The sequence below is a fragment of the Panulirus ornatus genome, chromosome 9 (genome assembly GCF_036320965.1).
Source record: "Panulirus ornatus isolate Po-2019 chromosome 9, ASM3632096v1, whole genome shotgun sequence".
Lineage (NCBI taxonomy): Eukaryota > Metazoa > Arthropoda > Malacostraca > Decapoda > Palinuridae > Panulirus > Panulirus ornatus.
In genome coordinates, this window is record NC_092232.1 from 38765254 (window position 1) to 38783190 (window position 17937).

Genomic DNA, 17937 nt, shown 5'->3' on the forward strand with positions numbered 1-17937 from the left:
ATTTAAATCTGGAAGCATACTGACTCAGGTTTTGAGATAAAAATAAGTGTGCTGATCAAGACTACATAGATTACTTTCGTGAAAAGTTCAGGTTATACGCACAGAGGCTATGCCCCGAACAAGTTTGTGATTTTAAGGCAGTTGCAGAATTAATGGTACTCGAGAAATGTAAGGATGGTGTACCCCATGATGTACTGAAGTACTTAGTTACTAAAGAGGCGAGGACTGTTGAGAAGGCTGGGAAACTGGCAGATGAGTATGTTCTAAATCTCAAACTTGACACAGAGACGTTCAAAGGATTTTGATGGCAGAGGGAAATCCAAAAATCAGATAACCCCACCTGAATCTGCTCCCTTGACGGAAACTCATAAAAGTCAGGGGAACAACTCCAAGAGAGTTAAGGCTCTACCAAGCATGGGCCTGTGAGTCTCTTCTCAACTTTAGGGCCACCTAGCAATGTAAGTGAGGCTGTCCCTGCTCTTAGGAAAGTAAGGGGTTGTGAGAGTGTTGATCAATCTGTAGTTAAGGATCTGTTTCAGGGAAACTACAATGCGTTCCTGTCTAAGGGCTGTGTTAGTAGCGATGGGACCCCAAGAGAAGTGACTGTATTGTGTGATTCTGGTGCGCTGCAATCCCTGATGTTGGATGGCTTGGTGCCGGTAGGAGAATCTAAGCACTGAGTCTTGCTAGATGTGCTGTGGAGTCCCAAGGCTATTCCACTATCCGATGTGAGTGTGGAAACAGATCTCTTCACGGGCTCTGCCCAGGTAAGGGTTGTTGATCGGTTGCCTGTCTCAAGAGTGGACATTGTGTTAGGCAATGACCTGGCGGGAGGAAGCATGGGTCAAGCACCAATGGTGTTGGTGAGTCCGGTGGAATCCACAGAGACAGAGCAACTTCAGGAAGTGGTACCAGGAGTATTCCCCATGTGTGCAGTTACCCGGTCTATATCCACTATGAAGGCAAACTGTTGGCCACAGGAGACAGAGCTTGAGGCAGAAAGACTGCAATCACTCTCCAAGAGTGAGACGAGTGAGGTGGAGCTGGCTGATACCTTCTTTGCTGGTTTAGACTCTAAGCCAGAGTCGACAGATGAGGCTGATGATTTGTCTTGACAGAATCTGAAAAGATTACAGAGAGCCGAACCAGAGTTTAAGAAATTGCTTGAATCTGCTGAAGAATCAGCTGCGGTTATTACCTCTGGGATGGGTTCTTAATGAGGAAATGGTGTCCAGGGTCATGTAATGGGGAAGACAGAAAGTAGCAGGCAGTCCACCAGGATGTGGTGCTGCGTCTCTACAGCAGAGAGATTTTGAAGCTTGAGCATGACTCAAGCTTCGCCGGTCATTTAGGGGTGAGAAAGACCCTGGACCAAGTATGGTGGAATGTATATTGGCCTGGTGTCCGCCGGGATGTCACTCAGAATGTAAATATGTGTTATACATGTCAAGTGATGGGATAGCCTAATCAGAAGCTTAAGGCTGGTCCCTTAGTTCCTATTCCCCCATTTGAAGCTCCATTTGACCGGATCATAGTTGACATTGTGTGCCGATTGCCAAGAACTCCTGTGGCCACTATTACATTTTAAGTATTATTGATATGGCCACGAGATATCCCGAGGCAATACAATTATGAGGCATGAATGCCAAGACTGTTGTCCAGGAGCTGCTTAGCTTCTTCACAAGGTGTGGACTGCCCAAAGAGGTGCAATCTAATTGGGGATCCAATTTCATGTCCAGGACTTTTCAACAAACCCTGAGGGAGCTGGGTATTGGTAAGATTACTTCCACTGCTTACCACTCTCAGACTCAGGGAGCTTTGGAAAGTTACCATTCCACCCTGAAGTCCATGTGAAAGAAGTATTGTGACAACAACACTAAGGGATAAGGGACTCCTCTTTCTTCTCTTTGCCATAAGAGAAGTGCTTAATGAATCTCTAGGTTTCTCCTCCTTTTGAGCTGATGTTTGCCCACGAGGTCCAAGGGCCTCTTACGTTACTGAAAGACGTATGGCTGAACAAGAGAGAGAGTGTTGGCCTGTTGGACTTCATTAGCAAGTTAAAGGAGAAACTCCAGAGGTGTTGGGAAGCTGCTCGGCAGAATTTAATAGAGATCCAAGTACAAATGAAGAGATGGTAAGACAAACGATCTCGATTAAGAAGGTTTGAGGTGGGGGACGAGGTGTTGCTTCTACTACCCCAGCCAGGACAAACCTTGGCTGCCTATTTTCAGGGTCCCTACACCATTATCCAGAGTGTAGGAGATTCAAATTACCTTGTCTCTACCCCCAACAGACACAGAGGCCAGAGATTATGCCAAGTCAACATACTTACACCACATTTCAATTGCGATCCTCCTCATTTGGAACTGACTGTGCCAGTCTGCACCATCTAACGTCCAGCGGTAGCTGTATGTGACGAGGATGATGACCTAGCTGAGGGTGCCTTGGAGACCTGGGAACTGAACAGAGGCACGGACAGGAAGTGGGAGGTGAAACTTTCACATCTAATGGAGTAGCAACATGTGCAAATGTCTGCCCTGCTCTCAAAACACCCGGAGGTTTTCCGAAGCACACCTGGACAGACCTTGCTCACAAGCCATGATGTAGACATGGGAGATGCCCGGCCTGTCAAACAAGCTCCGTACCGGGTGAGTCCACAACGAGCAGCCATCCTTCACACTGAGCTGTACTACATGCTTGAGCACAACCTGATTGAGCCATGTCAGCCAGAATGGAGCTCCCGTTACTCTCGTACCCAAGCCCGATGAGACCTATCGGTCCTGTATCGACTACCGCCAGGTTAATGAGGTGATGAGAACTGATAGTTACCTCCTGCCGCATGTGGAAGACTGCATAGATCGTGTCGGCAATGCTCACTATCTGTCAAAACTAGACCTCAAGAAGGGGTACTGGCAGATAAGATTAACGGAGAAAGCACAGGACATCAGTGCCTTTGTAGTATTAGGACAGACTTGTAAGTGTAATGTGATGCCTTTTGGCATGACGAATGCCCCTGCCACATTTCAGTGACTTATGGACATCCTCATTAGAAACCTGCCCGGTTGTGTCTTCTACCTGGATGATACTGTGAGTTGGGACGAACATCTACAGAGACTTGACATAGAGTCAGAGTTGGAACGAACATCTACAGAGACTTGACAACATTCTGATGATCTTGAATGAGGCTAACCTTGTTCCCAATTGGGATATATGCAAATTTGTGAAGGCCAAGGTGCAGTATTTGGGTTATGTGATCGGTCAAGGTGAGCTAGCCCCACCGACTGCAAAAGTCCAGGCTTTAGTCCAGATGGGTGCCCCCCAATCAAGAAGAGAACTGAGACATTTTATGGGTATGGTAGGGTACTAATGGATGTTCACTGTAAATTTTGCAACACTCGTGACCCCCTCTGACAGATCTATTGAAGAAAGATGTTAGATATGTTTGGAATGAGCAGTGTGAGACACCCTTTCATCAGTTAAAAGCCATACTTTGTAAAAGTCCTAATTTGCAGGCTCCTGATTTTGACCTGCCATTCAAGTTAGCTGTAGATGCCAGTAATGAGGGAGCCGGTGCTGTCCTCTTGCAGGAGGACGCAAACAAGGTCGACCATCCTGTAAGCTATTTTAGTAAGAAATTCAATCAAGCCCAAAGGAATTATTCCACCATTGAGAAAGAACTTTTGTCTTTAATACTTGCACTGCAGCATTTTCATGTATACTTGTGCCCTTCATGCAATATTATAAGGGTTAACAAGTTCCAAAATAAGAATCAAAGGTTAACTAGGCGGGCTTTATTCCTTCAAGAGTATAATTTAGATATTCACTATATTGCTGGCACACATAATATGCTAGCAGACTGTTTATCCCACTCTTAAGGTAAGAAAATTCCTCTTCCAGGAATTTTCTCCTTTAAGTAGGGGGGTGTTATGAACATGAGTGTGTGTGTGTCCTCATGTTTGTATAAATGTGTGTGTGTCTTTGTGTTTATGGTGTATGTGATTTTTTATGTTGTAGGACGAGGGCCAGGGCCTCAGTTATCTCAGCTCAGGATTCACTCCTCCGGCTGGGTCATCAATTAGACACTCAACCCTTAGGCCTGCCATCTTTCCCACACCTCTGAGGAACCAGATGGCCAGGGTCAAGAACAAGGATCATGCCGCACCATCAATCCAGTTAACCACAACACTTGGACCTTTCATCCGAGGCACCAGACACCTGGGGGGGGGGGGGGGGGGGGGTGTCAGCCAGGAGATATGGCCTCCTGTACATCATCGTTGCTGTCAGGACAAGAGGAGGTTGGGCCTTAGGCAAGATATGGGCCAGTCCTAGGATCCTCCAGCCAACCAGGAGTGGCACTATGAGCCCCTCCTCCAGTCACAGCCATACCTAAGACCCTCCAGCCAAGTAGGAGTGGCACTATGAGCCACCCTCCTCCAATCACAACTGGACCTTAGGCCTCTAGCCAACCAAGAGTGGCACTATGGGTCACCCTTCACCAATCCCATCTGAAACTAGAGCAGAAGGGCGGGGGTAAGCCGCTTCTGGCTCACTCCTCCCTGCAATAAAAACCTCTGACACCCACTGAGCCACAATTCCCTCTAGCCGTAGCCTAGCCGAGGTACGTGGTTTTGCCCTCAATCCCAAAGCCCAAGTGAAGTGCCGCTATACATAACTCTACGGTGTTGAAATGCTTCTGTCATTTAGTTTCAAGTGTCACAGAGTATTGTAATTTGTCATAGAAGTGTCCAACGAATATATGTATCTCGAATCATGTTACTAAAGACAAATTGTCATAAAGGAAAGAGATCTCCTGGTTTGAAATCTTACCTGGAATGTGAAACTCATGTTCTATGTTAACGTAAGTTATCTATGCCTGATTAATGTGCTTCTGTTATCTTATACTCTTTAGTCCTTGGATTATAAGAAGTTTTAATGCTGGTCTTTGATTTGATCCCATGACTTTAAGATAGTGTCATCCGTGTGCATAGTTGACGATCCTTCTCAGTAGGAGGATTCCTAACAGTATGTATATGTTGAAATCTATAGGTATGTATATGTGCATGTGTGGGCGTGTATATATACATGTGTTTGTGGGTGGGTTGGGCCATTCTTTCATCTGTTTCCTTGCACTATCTTGCTAATGCAGGAGACAGCAACAAAGTATAACAAAAAAATATACATACATACGTTGAAATGTATAGGTATGTATAAGTGCATGTGTGGACATGTATGTATATACATGTGTATGTGGGTGGGTTGGGCCATTCTATCATCTGTTTCCTTGCACTACCTCACAAACGAGAGAGACAGCGACAAAGTATAATAATAAAAAATATATATATATCATTTTTCTATATCATACTTAGTCACTGTCTCCCACATCAGCGAGGTACCACAAGGAAACAGACAAAAGAAATGGCCCAACCCACCTACATACATATGTATATATATAAACTCCCACACGCACATATACATACCTATACATTTCAACATATACATACATATACATGCACAGACATATACACATATACACATGTAGATATTCATGCTTGCTGCCTTCATCCATTCCCACCACCATCCAGCCACACATGAAATGACACCCCCTTACCCCTGTGCGCATCCGAGGTAGCACTAGGAAAAGACACCAAAGGTTACATTAGTTCGCAGTCTCTAGTTGACATTTGTAATGCACCGAAACCTCAGCTCCCCTTCCACATCCGGGCCACATAAAATTTTCCATGGTTTACCCCAGACACTTCACATGCCCTGGTTCAATCCACTGACAGCATGTAAACCCCAGTATACCACATTGTTCCAATTCACTCTATTCCTTGCACGCTTTTCACCCTCATGTATGTTCAGGCCATGATCGCTCAAAATCTTTTTCACTCCAACCTTCCACCTCCAATTTGGTCTCCCACATCTCCTCATTCCCTCCACCTCTGACACATATATCTTCTTTGTCAATCTTTCCTCACTCATTCTCTCAATGTGACCAAAACATTCCAATACACCCTCTTTTGCTCTCTCAACCACACGCTTTTTATCACCACACATCTCTCTTACCTTTTCATTACTTAATCAAACCACCTCACACCACATATTGTCCTCAAACATTTCATTTCCAACACATCCACCCTCCTCTGCACAAATCTATCTATAGTCCATGCCTCACAACCATATAACACTGTTCGAACCACTATTCCTTCAAATATACCTAATTTTACTTTCCGAGATAATGTTCTCGACTTCCACACATTCTTCAACGCTCCCAGAACTTTGGCCCCCTCCCCCACCCTGTGACTCACTTTTGCTTCCATGGTTCCATCTACTGCCAAATCCACTTCCAGATATCTAAAACACTTCATTTCCTCCAGTTTTTCTCCATTCATACTTACCTCCCAGTTGACTTGTCCCTTGCCCTACTGTACCTAATAACCTTGCTCTTATTCACATTTACTCTCAGCTTTCTTCTTTCACACACTTTACCAAACTCAGTCACCACCTTTCGCAGATTCTCACCCGAATCGCTGTATCCCGCATTACCAAGATAGCGCAAGGAAATAGAAGAAAGAATGGCCAGACCCACCCACATACACATATATTTACATACACATCCACACACGCACATATATATATACCTATACATTTCAATGTATACAGCGCTGGTGGCTGATTCATGTGAGAAACTGTAGAAGCTGGTGACTGAGTTTGGTAAAGTGTGTGAAAGAAGAAAGTTAAGAGTAAATGTGAATAAGAACAAGGTTATTAGGTACAGTAGGGTTGTGGGTCAAGTCAATTGGGAGGTAAGTTTGAATGGAGAAAAACTGGATGAAGTAAAGTGTTTTAGATATCTGGGAGTGGATCTGGCAGCGGATGGAACCATGGAAGCGGAAGTGAATCATAGGGTGGGGGAGGGGGCGAAAATCCTGGGAGCCTTGAAGAATGTGTGGAAGTCGAGAACATTAACTCGGAAAGCAAAAATGGGTATGTTTGAAGGAATAGTGGTTCCAACAATGTTGTATAGTTGCGAGGCATGGGCTATGGATAGAGTTGTGCGCAGGAGGGTGGATGTGCTGGAAATGAGATGTTTGAGGACAATGTGTGGTGTGAGGTGGTTTGATCGAGTAAGTAATGTAAGGGTAAGAGAGATGTGTGGAAATAAAAAGAGCGTGGTTGAGAGAGCAGAAGAGGGTGTTTTGAAATGGTTTGGGCACATGGAGAGAATGAGTGAGGAAAGATTGACCAAGAGGATATATGTGTCGGAGGTGGAGGGAACGAGGAGAAGTGGGAGACCAAATTGGAGGTGGAAAGATGGAGTGAAAAAGATTTTGTGTGATCGGGGCCTGAACATGCAGGAGGGTGAAAGGATGGCAAGGAATAGAGTGAATTGGATCGATGTGGTATACCGGGGTTGACGTGCTGTCAGTGGATTGCATCAGGGCATGTGAAGCATCTGGGGTAAACCATGGAAGGTTGTGTGGGGCCTGGATGTGGAAAGGGAGCTGCAGTTTCGGGCATTAGGAATGGGATGTATTTAGGGAATCATGATGGCTCAAGCAAAAGATGCTTGTTGGATGAGAAAGGTGGGAGGTAGGCAGATTAGAAAGGGTTGTGAGTGGTGGGATGAAGTAAGATGGTTAGTGAAAGAGAAAAGAGAGGCGTTTGGACAATTTTTGCAGGGAAGTAGTGCAAATGACTGGGAGATGTATAATAGAAAGTGACAAGAGGTCAAGATAAAGGTGCAAGAGGTGAAAAAGACGGCAAATGAGAGTTGGGGTACAAGAGTATCATTAAATCTTAGGGAGATTAAAAAGATGTTTTGGAAAGAAGTAAATAAAGTGCATAAGACTAGAGAACAAATGGGAACATCAGTGAAGGAAGCTAATGGGGGGGGGATAATAACAAGTAGTGATGAAGTGAGAAGATGGAGTGAGTATTTTGAAGGTTTGTTGAATGTATTTGATGATAGAATTGCAGATATAGGGCGTTTTGGTCAGGGTGGTGTGCAAAGTGAGAAGGACAGGGAGAATGGGTTGGTAAACAGAAGAGGCAGTGAAAACTTTGCGGAAGATGAAAGCTGGCAGGGCGGCAGAGATGGATGGTATTGCAGTGGAATTTATTAAAAAACGGGGTGACTGTGTTGTTGATTGGTTGGTAAGGATATTCAATGAGCCAGGTACCCATTTTACTGACCAGCCCATAGGGGTGGATGAACAGTTGGGTTGACTGTGGAGTGACTGCTGCAACCATGATTTAAACCTATATGCAACACACTAGGCATCCCATGAATGTTTCACGGTCAGGAATGCTAACTGCTACACCAGAGGAGTCCACTTACGGCCAACAGTAGAATATGCTTCTCAGGTTTGGTCACCTCACCTAAAGAAGCACAGAGCACAAATAGAGAAGGCCCAGAGGAGGGCAGCAAAGATGGTACCGGAATTTAAAGGGCTAAGTTACAAGAAAAAGCTGGAGGCTTTAAACTTACCCAACTTAGAAGACAGAAGAAGAGCGAGGGGTGACCTGATCACGACTTTTAAGTTTTTAAAAGAGACTGACACTGTGGACAGGGAATGGTCCTTCAAGAGATGTATAGATAACGCAATAAGAGGACATAACATGAAATTACATGATAATCTTGTTAAAATGACTGTAAAGAATACTATCAAAGTATAAGAGTGGTAGATGAATCCAAAAGACTGACTGAAGACATTGTTATTGCAGAAAGCATTTATGATAACAGAAAATGTATGATAGCTGAAAATCTTCAATAGATCATGTACTGCATGTGTAAATTCCCTCCTCATACTGTACAAATATGAGTTAAACAATTACAATTGTAATAGGTAATTAGTTACCATTAAGCTCTCTTTGTGAACTTCAGTTTAAACTACATCATTCAAACAATGCTCTTCCAAAACCCAACATTCAAATGTTACGCCACCAAATGTCTCCACTGTTGTGTACTGATGCAAGTTTGTTAAGATTGAGTTCTTCCTACTTGTTAGTAATTCATTATTGTAATGTGTCTGTTAGGAATGAATTACCATTACATCTCTGGTAGAAACAAGTTACTGTTACCTACTTCTTAGAAATAATTCACTTGCCTGTCAAGTGCACACTCTTGTTACATGTCTGTTAACAATAAATTACAGTCACCTATCTGCTGGGAGTACTAATGTCATAATTCTAAGAAACAGAAAAAAAAACTGTAGTCTTAATCATGAATTACAAAACTGTGAAGAGACTATCACTTCTGGACAAGGACAGGCTTCTCAAAGATGGGGTGGAGAGGACTAAGGAACATAAACAGAAACTTAAAAGAGGATACAAATGAGAGGGAACATCAGGAAAATAATTCTTGCTTTTAAAACAATTGTCACTGAGTGAGAATGTAGTCTGTGCAAGAAATATGAACTGAAATTGGAAACGAGGAAGAATTCTAGTAAAATACAGTAACAACAGTTATCATGTTCCCTTGGCAATAGTGATATCCAATTTTTTTTCATACTATTCGCCATTTCCCACGTTAGTGAGGTAGCATTAAGAACAGAGGACTGAGCCTTTGAGGGAATATCCTCACTTGGCCCCCTCCTCTGTTCCTTCTTCAGGAAAACTAAAAACGAGAGGGGAGGATTTCCAGCCCCCAACTCCCTTCCCTTTTAGTCACCTTCTACGACATGCAGGGAATACGTAGGAAGTATTCTTTCTCCCCTATCCCCAGGGATAAGTGATATCCATACTACAGCATAATCCCAAAGTTTTCAGACTAGAGGCATTCGTGTCCTTTCATTATAAAACAGTGGTACATAACAGAAGTCTTCTAAGCACACCACACATAGAATTATTCAGAAAATTTTCCCATTTCTTTGGGTAATATAACTTTTCTATATACTTTCATATTTTTCCTCTAGAATTTCTGTACTACCTCTCCAAGTGCAAAAATACAGTCTACATGCACTGTTCCCTCATAAACTTACCTTATTCTTCACCAACATGGGGTTCACTAATCTCTAACATGACCAATCACTTACCTAACAAACACCTTTCCAACTATGCTGAAAAAAAGTATTCTTCTGTAATTCTTACACTTTTATGGTACTCCCTTTTCCTTTATGGTCAAAAAGTTACTGCCTTTATGCTGTCCATGACCACATATCTTTGTTTCTTTCACTTTTACTTTCTCCTTTTGTGATGTCCTCTCCCCTGTATCTATTCATCTCTCTCCTTACCTTTAAACTTTGTCGCTGTCTCCCGCATTTGCGAGGTAAGCGCAAGGAAACAGAAGAAAGAAATGGCCAAACCCACCCCCATACACATGTATATACACACATGTCCACACACGCAAATATACATACCTATACATCTGGGGGCCTTGAAGAATGTGTGGAAGTCGAGAACATTATCTCGGAAAGCAAAAATGGGTATGTTTGAAGGAATAGTGGTTCCAACAATGTTGTATGGTTGCGAGGCGTGGGCTATCATTAGAGTTGTGCGCAGGAGGATGGATGTGCTGGAAATGAGATGTTTGAGGACAATGTGTGGTGTGAGGTGGTTTGATCGAGTGAGTAACGTAAGGGTAAGAGAGATGTGTGGAAATAAAAAGAGCGTGGTTGAGAGAGCAGAAGAGGGTGTTTTGAAGTGGTTTGGACACATGGAGAGAATGAGTGAGGAAAGATTGACCAAGAGGATATATGTGTCGGAGGTGGAGGGAACGAGGAGAAGAGGGAGACCAAATTGGAGGTGGAAAGATGGAGTGAAAAAGATTTTGTGTGATCGGGGCCTGAACATGCAGGAGGGTGAAAGGAGGGCAAGGAATAGAGTGAATTGGAGCGATGTGGTATACCGGGGTTGACGTGCTGTCAGTGGATTGAATCAAGGCATGTGAAGCGTCTGGGGTAAACCATGGAAAGCTGTGTAGGTATGTATATTTGCGTGTGTGGACGTATGTATATACATGTGTATGGGGGGGGTTGGGCCATTTCTTTCGTCTGTTTCCTTGCGCTACCTCGCAAACGCGGGAGACAGCGACAAAGTATAATAAAAAAATAAAATAACATCTCAATGTACACATATATATATACACACACAGACACATACATATATACCCATGCACACAATTCAAACTGTCTGCCTTTATTCATTCCCATCGCCACCTCGCCACACATGGAATACCATCCCCCTCCCCCCTCATGTGTGCGAGGTAGTGCTAGGAAAAGATAACAAAGGCCCCATTCGTTCACACTCAGTCTCCAGCTGTCATGCAATAATGCCCGAAACCACAGCTCCCTTTCCACATCCAGGCCCCACACAACTTTCCATGGTTTACCCCAGACGCTTCACATGCCCTGATTCAATCCACTGACAGCACGTCAACCCCGGTATACCACATCGATCCAATTCACTCTATTCCTTGCCAGCCTTTTACCCTCCTGCATGTTCAGGCCCCGATCACACAAAATCTTTTTCACTCCATCTTTCCACCTCCAATTTGGTCTCCCACTTCTCCTCGTTCCCTCCACCTCCGACACATATATCCTCTTGGTCAATCTTTCCTCACTCATTCTCTCCATGTGCCCAAACCATTTCAAACCACCCTCTTCTGCTCTCTCAACCACGCTCTTTTTATTTCCACACATCTCTCTTACCCTTACATTACTTACTCGATCAAACCACCTCACACCACACATTGTCCTCAAACATCTCATTTCCAGCACATCCATCCTCCTGCACACCTTTAAACTTACTGTGCCTAAAAACCAGCCTCTCATAATCATTTCCAATCAGTTTTTAAAATATTCTCTTCACCTTACAAACTTCACCCATTGTCATCAGTATTCTTTCCCAACTTGTCTAATACACTCCTTCTTTTCACATACCTTTCTTATACTTTATTCTAAAAAGCAGCAAAATTTCCAAACATGACATTTGAAAATGTAAGAACTTAAAATATAATTGTAATATATTAACTGTAATATATTAACATGGTGACGTGCCTCCTGAGGATTGGCGGAATGCGTGCATAGTGCCACTGTACAAGGGCAAAGGGGATAAGAGTGAGTGCTCAAATTTCAGAGGTATAAGTTTGTTGAGTATTCCTGGTAAATTATATGGGAGGGTATTGATTGAGAGGGTGAAGGCATGTACAGAGCATCAGATTGGGGAAGAGCAGTGTGGTTTCAGAAGTGGTAGAGGATGTGTGGATCAGGTGTTTGCTTTGAAGAATGTATGTGAGAAATACTTAGAAAAGCAAATGGATCTGTATGTAGCATTTATGGATCTGGAGAAGGCATATGATAGAGTTGATAGAGATGCTCTGTGGAAGGTATTAAGAATATATGGTGTGGGAGGCAAGTTGTTAGAAGCAGTGAAAAGTTTTTATCGAGGTTGTAAGGCATGTGTACGTGTAGGAAGAGAGGAAAGTGATTGGTTCTCAGTGAATGTAGGTTTGCGGCAGGGGTGTGTCATGTCTCCATGGTTGTTTAATTTGTTTATGGATGGGGTTGTTAGGGAGGTGAATGCAAGAGTTTTGGAAAGAGGGGCAAGTATGAAGTCTGTTGTGGATGAGAGAGCTTGGGAAGTGAGTCAGTTGTTGTTCGCTGATGATACAGCGCTGGTGGCTGATTCATGTGAGAAACTGCAGAAGCTGGTGACTGAGTTTGGTAAAGTGTGTGAAAGAAGAAAGTTAAGAGTAAATGTGAATAAGAGCAAGGTTATTAGGTACAGTAGGGTTGAGGGTCAAGTCAATTGGGAGGTAAGTTTGAATGGAGAAAAACTGGAGGAAGTAAAGTGTTTTAGATATCTGGGAGTGGATCTGGCAGCGGATGGAACCATGGAAGCGGAGGTGGATCATAGGGTGGGGGAGGGGGCGAAAATCCTGGGAGCCTTGAAGAATGTCTGGAAGTTGAGAACATTATCTCGGAAAGCAAAAATGGGTATGTTTGAAGGAATAGTGGTTCCAACAATTTTGTATGGTTGCGAGGTGTGGGCTATGGATAGAGTTGTGCGCAAGAGGGTGGATATGCTGGAAATGAGATGTTTGAGGACAATGTGTGGTGTGAGGTGGTTTGATCGAGTAAGTAACGTAAGGGTAAGAGAGATGTGTGGAAATAAAAAGAGCGTGGTTGAGAGAGAAGATGAGGGTGTTTTGAAATGGTTTGGGCACATGGAGAGAATGAGTGAGGAAAGATTGACCTAGAGGACATATGTGTCGGAGGTGGAGGGAACGAGGAGAAGTGGGAGACCAAAGTGGAGGTGGAAAGATGGGAGTGAAAAAGATTTTGTGTGATCGGGGCCTGAACATGCAGGAGGGTGAAAGGAGGGCAAGGAATAGAGTGAGTTGGATCGATGTGGTATACCGGGGTTGACGTGCTGTCAGTGGATTGAATCAGGGCATGTGAAGCGTCTGGGGTAAACCATGGAAAGCTGTGTAGGTATGTATATTTGCGTGTGTGGACGTGTATGTATATACATGTGTATGGAGGTGGGTTGGGCCATTTCTTTCGTCTGTTTCCTTGCACTACCTCGCAAACGCGGGAGACAGCGACAAAGCAAAAAAAAAAAAAAAATATTAACTTTTGTCACTTCAGCATAAATGTATGGCTGAATGTTATAGATTAGTTATTCAAACTATTCAATCATTCAGTAATGATTATCAATCACTAAGAATGAATGAATGGGACCCTACTATATATATAAATGGAACTTTTAAAACAACACAAAACCATCATCAAATACTGTAAGACATTAGATATTTTCATATGTGTAATAATTTCAAAATAAACTAAATATAGTTAATGAAAAAATAATTCCTGTGATTAACAATAACAAAATTATAATCAGAAGTTATTCTTACTTTGGCCATGGCGTAAACTTGGAAATGCAGTCCTCTAGACCCATGGTTACCCCTCTGACGGTGAGTACTGATCCCAGCCCTTTCCAAAATGCAGAGAATCCTTGACATCCCTGCATATGTATCAGGGCTGGCACAAGTGTTATTGGCAGTATATGATAACGCTGGCTATTTACATTCACCTGGGGAGTATGAAGGTTAATACTACCAACTTCTCAAAAAATGTGTATCATACTAACTAAAACATGATTAAAAGTATCATCCCTTTATGAAAACAGTAGTCAATGAAAAACTGTCTTATTCAAAAACAAACTGGAAAAGAGTGTCCTTTCCTACACATTTTCATATTTCTTGTCCCAGGGGTTAAAAGTGAAAAATGCACTGATAAATCTTCCTACCTGACACTGTCTCCTAACCACGATGAAGGGATGACTAAGGAGGTTCTCTGCACATAAACTGACTATGTTGATAGATATTTCTCCATACTTCTCCATCTGAATATCTGGAAGAATTAGTAGAATGTGAACTTGTTTGATGTAGAAAATTCAGTTTCTAATCAAATCCAGTATCTGCCAAGACACTTAGCATAAATCAAGAACCTCACTCTGTAAATTATAAAGTAAGAGTTGACAAATTAATGGAAACGAGTTTAACATAAACTTATGCTAAGACGCTGCAGACTGAGAATTTTGTATCTAAATTTAGTAAAGATCATTAAGAGTGTCCAACTTTCAGGTAATAATGGTCATTTCAGATTTCATGAAATATTATCAATACATCATGTGTGAAGCACAACTAACTGTTACCTTTATACAAATCATGATCATGAGGCTTTGGCACCACTGGTTTGGCAGCTTGGGGTGAACCATGCGCTGGGTTCAGCAGAGTCTGTGGAAACTCTGTTGGGCGTCGATAATAGTCAGTCATACCTACTGGCCTTTCCTTATCTTCAAATGTCTTTTGCCAGAATGGGGTATCTCTCTCACGCAGGTTTGAGAAAAATTGGTAATCATCAAGTCCTGCCATAATACTGTACTTGTTTTCTGTGAGGTGCTCTAAGAGAGTTCTCAGTCTTATGGTTTTTCATGCATTTTCCCAGTCAAGTCATTTCACTTTGTCTGAAAATCACATGAAATTCTTAGAAACAAATACATTGGAAAACAATGTGCATGATGTTTATTAAGTAGTATCTATTCAATCAATGAAACTCCATTATCAAATGTAAAGACTGAGGTACAGCAGTTTACTATGATTTACTGTACTGTCTTTTTCATTTCATGAAAGACATATCTAGATAATAACTTTCCAAAAAAATGTTGCCTTGATATTTCAAGAGATGGATCATTTTCAACCCTAAACAGAATAGGAATTACTCATCTTTCTTTTGCTTTAGTTTCCAGGATAAAATGTCCTAACTCTAGCCTCACTTCTGAATTAGCCCACTCCTTCCATGACAACTCTGATAAAAATCCCCAGTTCCATCCAAGAAAAATTAGCTTTAGATACACCAGGTAGAGTTAGGCGGGGTAAATTTCAGTCATCACATGGAAATGTTATGTGAAATGACACTATTAGACCAGCAGATCAGTGTTTCATGCTCAGCTTAATGCCATTCTTGAGCAATGCTTTACAATTATTCTTTTTTGCTGAAATGATTAAAAGAAAGTAAGACCAGACTGGCAATTAATGAAAACAGAATTATCATTAATTATTCATTTTCCCTGCACCACTTTATGGGTGGATTTCACATCTCTTTCTGCACAAGTTGCTATGATTATCAAGAAAACTGAAAAATACATGTGAGCACATAGAAAAATGTTACTGTATTGATTTTTCAATATAAAAACATCAAGTCCAGTGCAAGTCACATGAGAATACTTGTCTCATCTTAGTTTCCAAGCATTTCATTATCTAGATGACCTGAATAATTGGCAAAACAAAATTGATAAAGGAACAAAAACACGCGAGGGAAGCTGTACAGACTGGGATCAGCCGAGACTTTCACAGTGGCCACCCCCTTGATAGGAGTTCTCTGAGGAATGGGAATCAGATAGGTAAATAAATACACAAAAACTCTACACACTGAGTGTGATGTCTTGTATGGGAAACAACAATACCATATTCTTTTCATTTATTGTCCAGTACTGTCAAATGCATATCACTGCTGGGAACTCTTAGGTTTTATTAGGCATGACGTTATGTTTTAATTTTACAATAATTTCTATGGAGATCATCATTTCTAACTCCACAAGATTTAATAAAGAGCTCTCTCTGATGACTTGTGCTGGACTTTGATCACCATTATGTAATATTATCAAATGAGAGCTGTTAAGTGTAAGCTGGCAAAGGCTCTTACAACTGAAAACACTCAAGGAATAAATACGGAGATAAGTTTGTTTGTTCTATACATTTAAAGTGTTCAAAAACAAATGGAGTGAATTCATTACATGGAGAAATGGGACATGGGAAAGGAAATCTCATACACTGACTAATGAAGTTTCTTCAACACAGGGACAAAAAAATGAGAACGGAAAATGGAGCACTGATTAGAAATTATTCTGACTGCGCCCTTGTTAAATAGAAAAAAGTGCTATTGATGAAGTTGATGTAACAAAAGAAAGAAGTTTCGGATTAGATTACAAGATGAGAAACGAAATGTTACAACCTTTTGCTTACCTGACAATGTTGGATGCACTGGAAATGACATGGCTGATACTGTGACAAAAATGGATAAGGGAGGAATGAGACAGAATTTCATGTAACTAAAAGTATAACACAATTAAATAATAATGTCAAACTGAAATCTAGAGAAAATGGTAGATGGAAAATATTAAAGAGAACATGAAAAGTAAAAAATGGTATGATGAAATACATACAGATGCAGAATGTTATGAATAGGGAAAGGCTATGCATAAGGATACCATAGTGAATAGTTTAAGGTTATATAACAGTGGAAGGGAACGTGGAATAAGATATAAGTACCACATGAAGATGACAGATGTATCTTGAAGAGGAAAATATGATCCTCATAATACATACATAATCTCTGAGGTTACAAAGCAAAGAATAAACAATAAGACAATATAGTCGAACTAGATTCGATAATTAAATATTTCATAATGATTTTAAATTAATATTAAAGAATTAAGCACAGTTACTACCATGAATGCAGAATTAACAACTAGTTACGAATACATCAAGACCATCAGCACTTATCTTACTCCATAAAAACTATTTTACTTCTTTCTTAAAAACATCTTTAGTTTGACACTGGTTGATTGATAGCGGCATTTCATTCCACCACACAGTACCTGTATACATAGACGAACTCTAGTTGAACCTGGTCCTTTACCAAATCAAATAAAGTGGCGCATGAAAATATATTTTGATAATTCTGCAACTGAACTATAATATGAGACAAATTAATGATTAACAAATTACATACTCATTCAAAAATGATTTCGCAATTTTCTGTTCGTACCAATGAGTTACACTCTAATGACTTGGGCTGTATGTCGGTATCTCCTGTAAATATTATATGTACGTTGTTGGATCAAATGTAAAGATATATTAGTTATGAAGCCTGAATGCTTGCCATGCATTAAGAAAAGCAGGAAACTTAGTTACAGATGTACCGTACTATACCTGGTATAACCTGTTAACATATCAACCACTTGAATGCAATCATCCTCGGTTAATTTTCTTATGGGTATATGGCCGCCATAGACCCTAACATGCATCTGAACAAGCACATTCGGTTGACTATTTCAACTCTTAATTACACAAATGACAATAACCGGTGAGATATTAGGAAATAATAATACTTCCACAGGTCCAGCAGACGACGCACCATAACAGTAACAGCTGATCACCCTCCGTCTCCATCACATCCGGCAGCTTGGTACCACTTTTTCTTCTAGTATGAACAAGATCAAAATGTCTTGATTTATGAGAAAATCTAATAAATTTCTTTCCTATTTGAGTCTGAGATCATATTAAACAAACGTGGTGTAAATGTTAACTTTGATTAAGTCATTTTCAATTAATATTACTGGTTTAAACTGTTAGGGAATGTTATCAAT

General features: G+C 41.4%; 1 protein-coding gene across 13 annotated transcripts in view; it reads right to left on the reverse strand.

Moving 5' to 3' along the window:
- The window catches only part of LOC139750352 (mitochondrial outer membrane protein SLC25A46-like), a 113020-nt gene extending 95192 nt beyond the window's left edge, over positions 1 to 17828 (reverse strand). The window contains exons 1-5 of one of the 13 annotated variants that reach the window (XM_071665041.1): positions 17706 to 17815; positions 16532 to 16570; positions 14662 to 14973; positions 14254 to 14357; positions 13859 to 14037 (exon numbers count right to left, since the gene is read on the reverse strand). In XM_071665041.1, coding sequence (XP_071521142.1) covers positions 13859 to 14037; positions 14254 to 14357; positions 14662 to 14881 — 503 coding nt within the window. In that variant the 5' untranslated portion in view covers positions 14882 to 14973; positions 16532 to 16570; positions 17706 to 17815. Of the gene's footprint in view, positions 1 to 13858; positions 14038 to 14253; positions 14358 to 14661; positions 14974 to 16531; positions 16571 to 17076; positions 17153 to 17500 lie in introns of those variants that run through there. The other 12 variants (XM_071665043.1, XM_071665047.1, XM_071665050.1 and 9 more) reach the window with 12 other exon arrangements.
- Between the last annotated feature and the right edge of the window lie 109 nt (positions 17829 to 17937).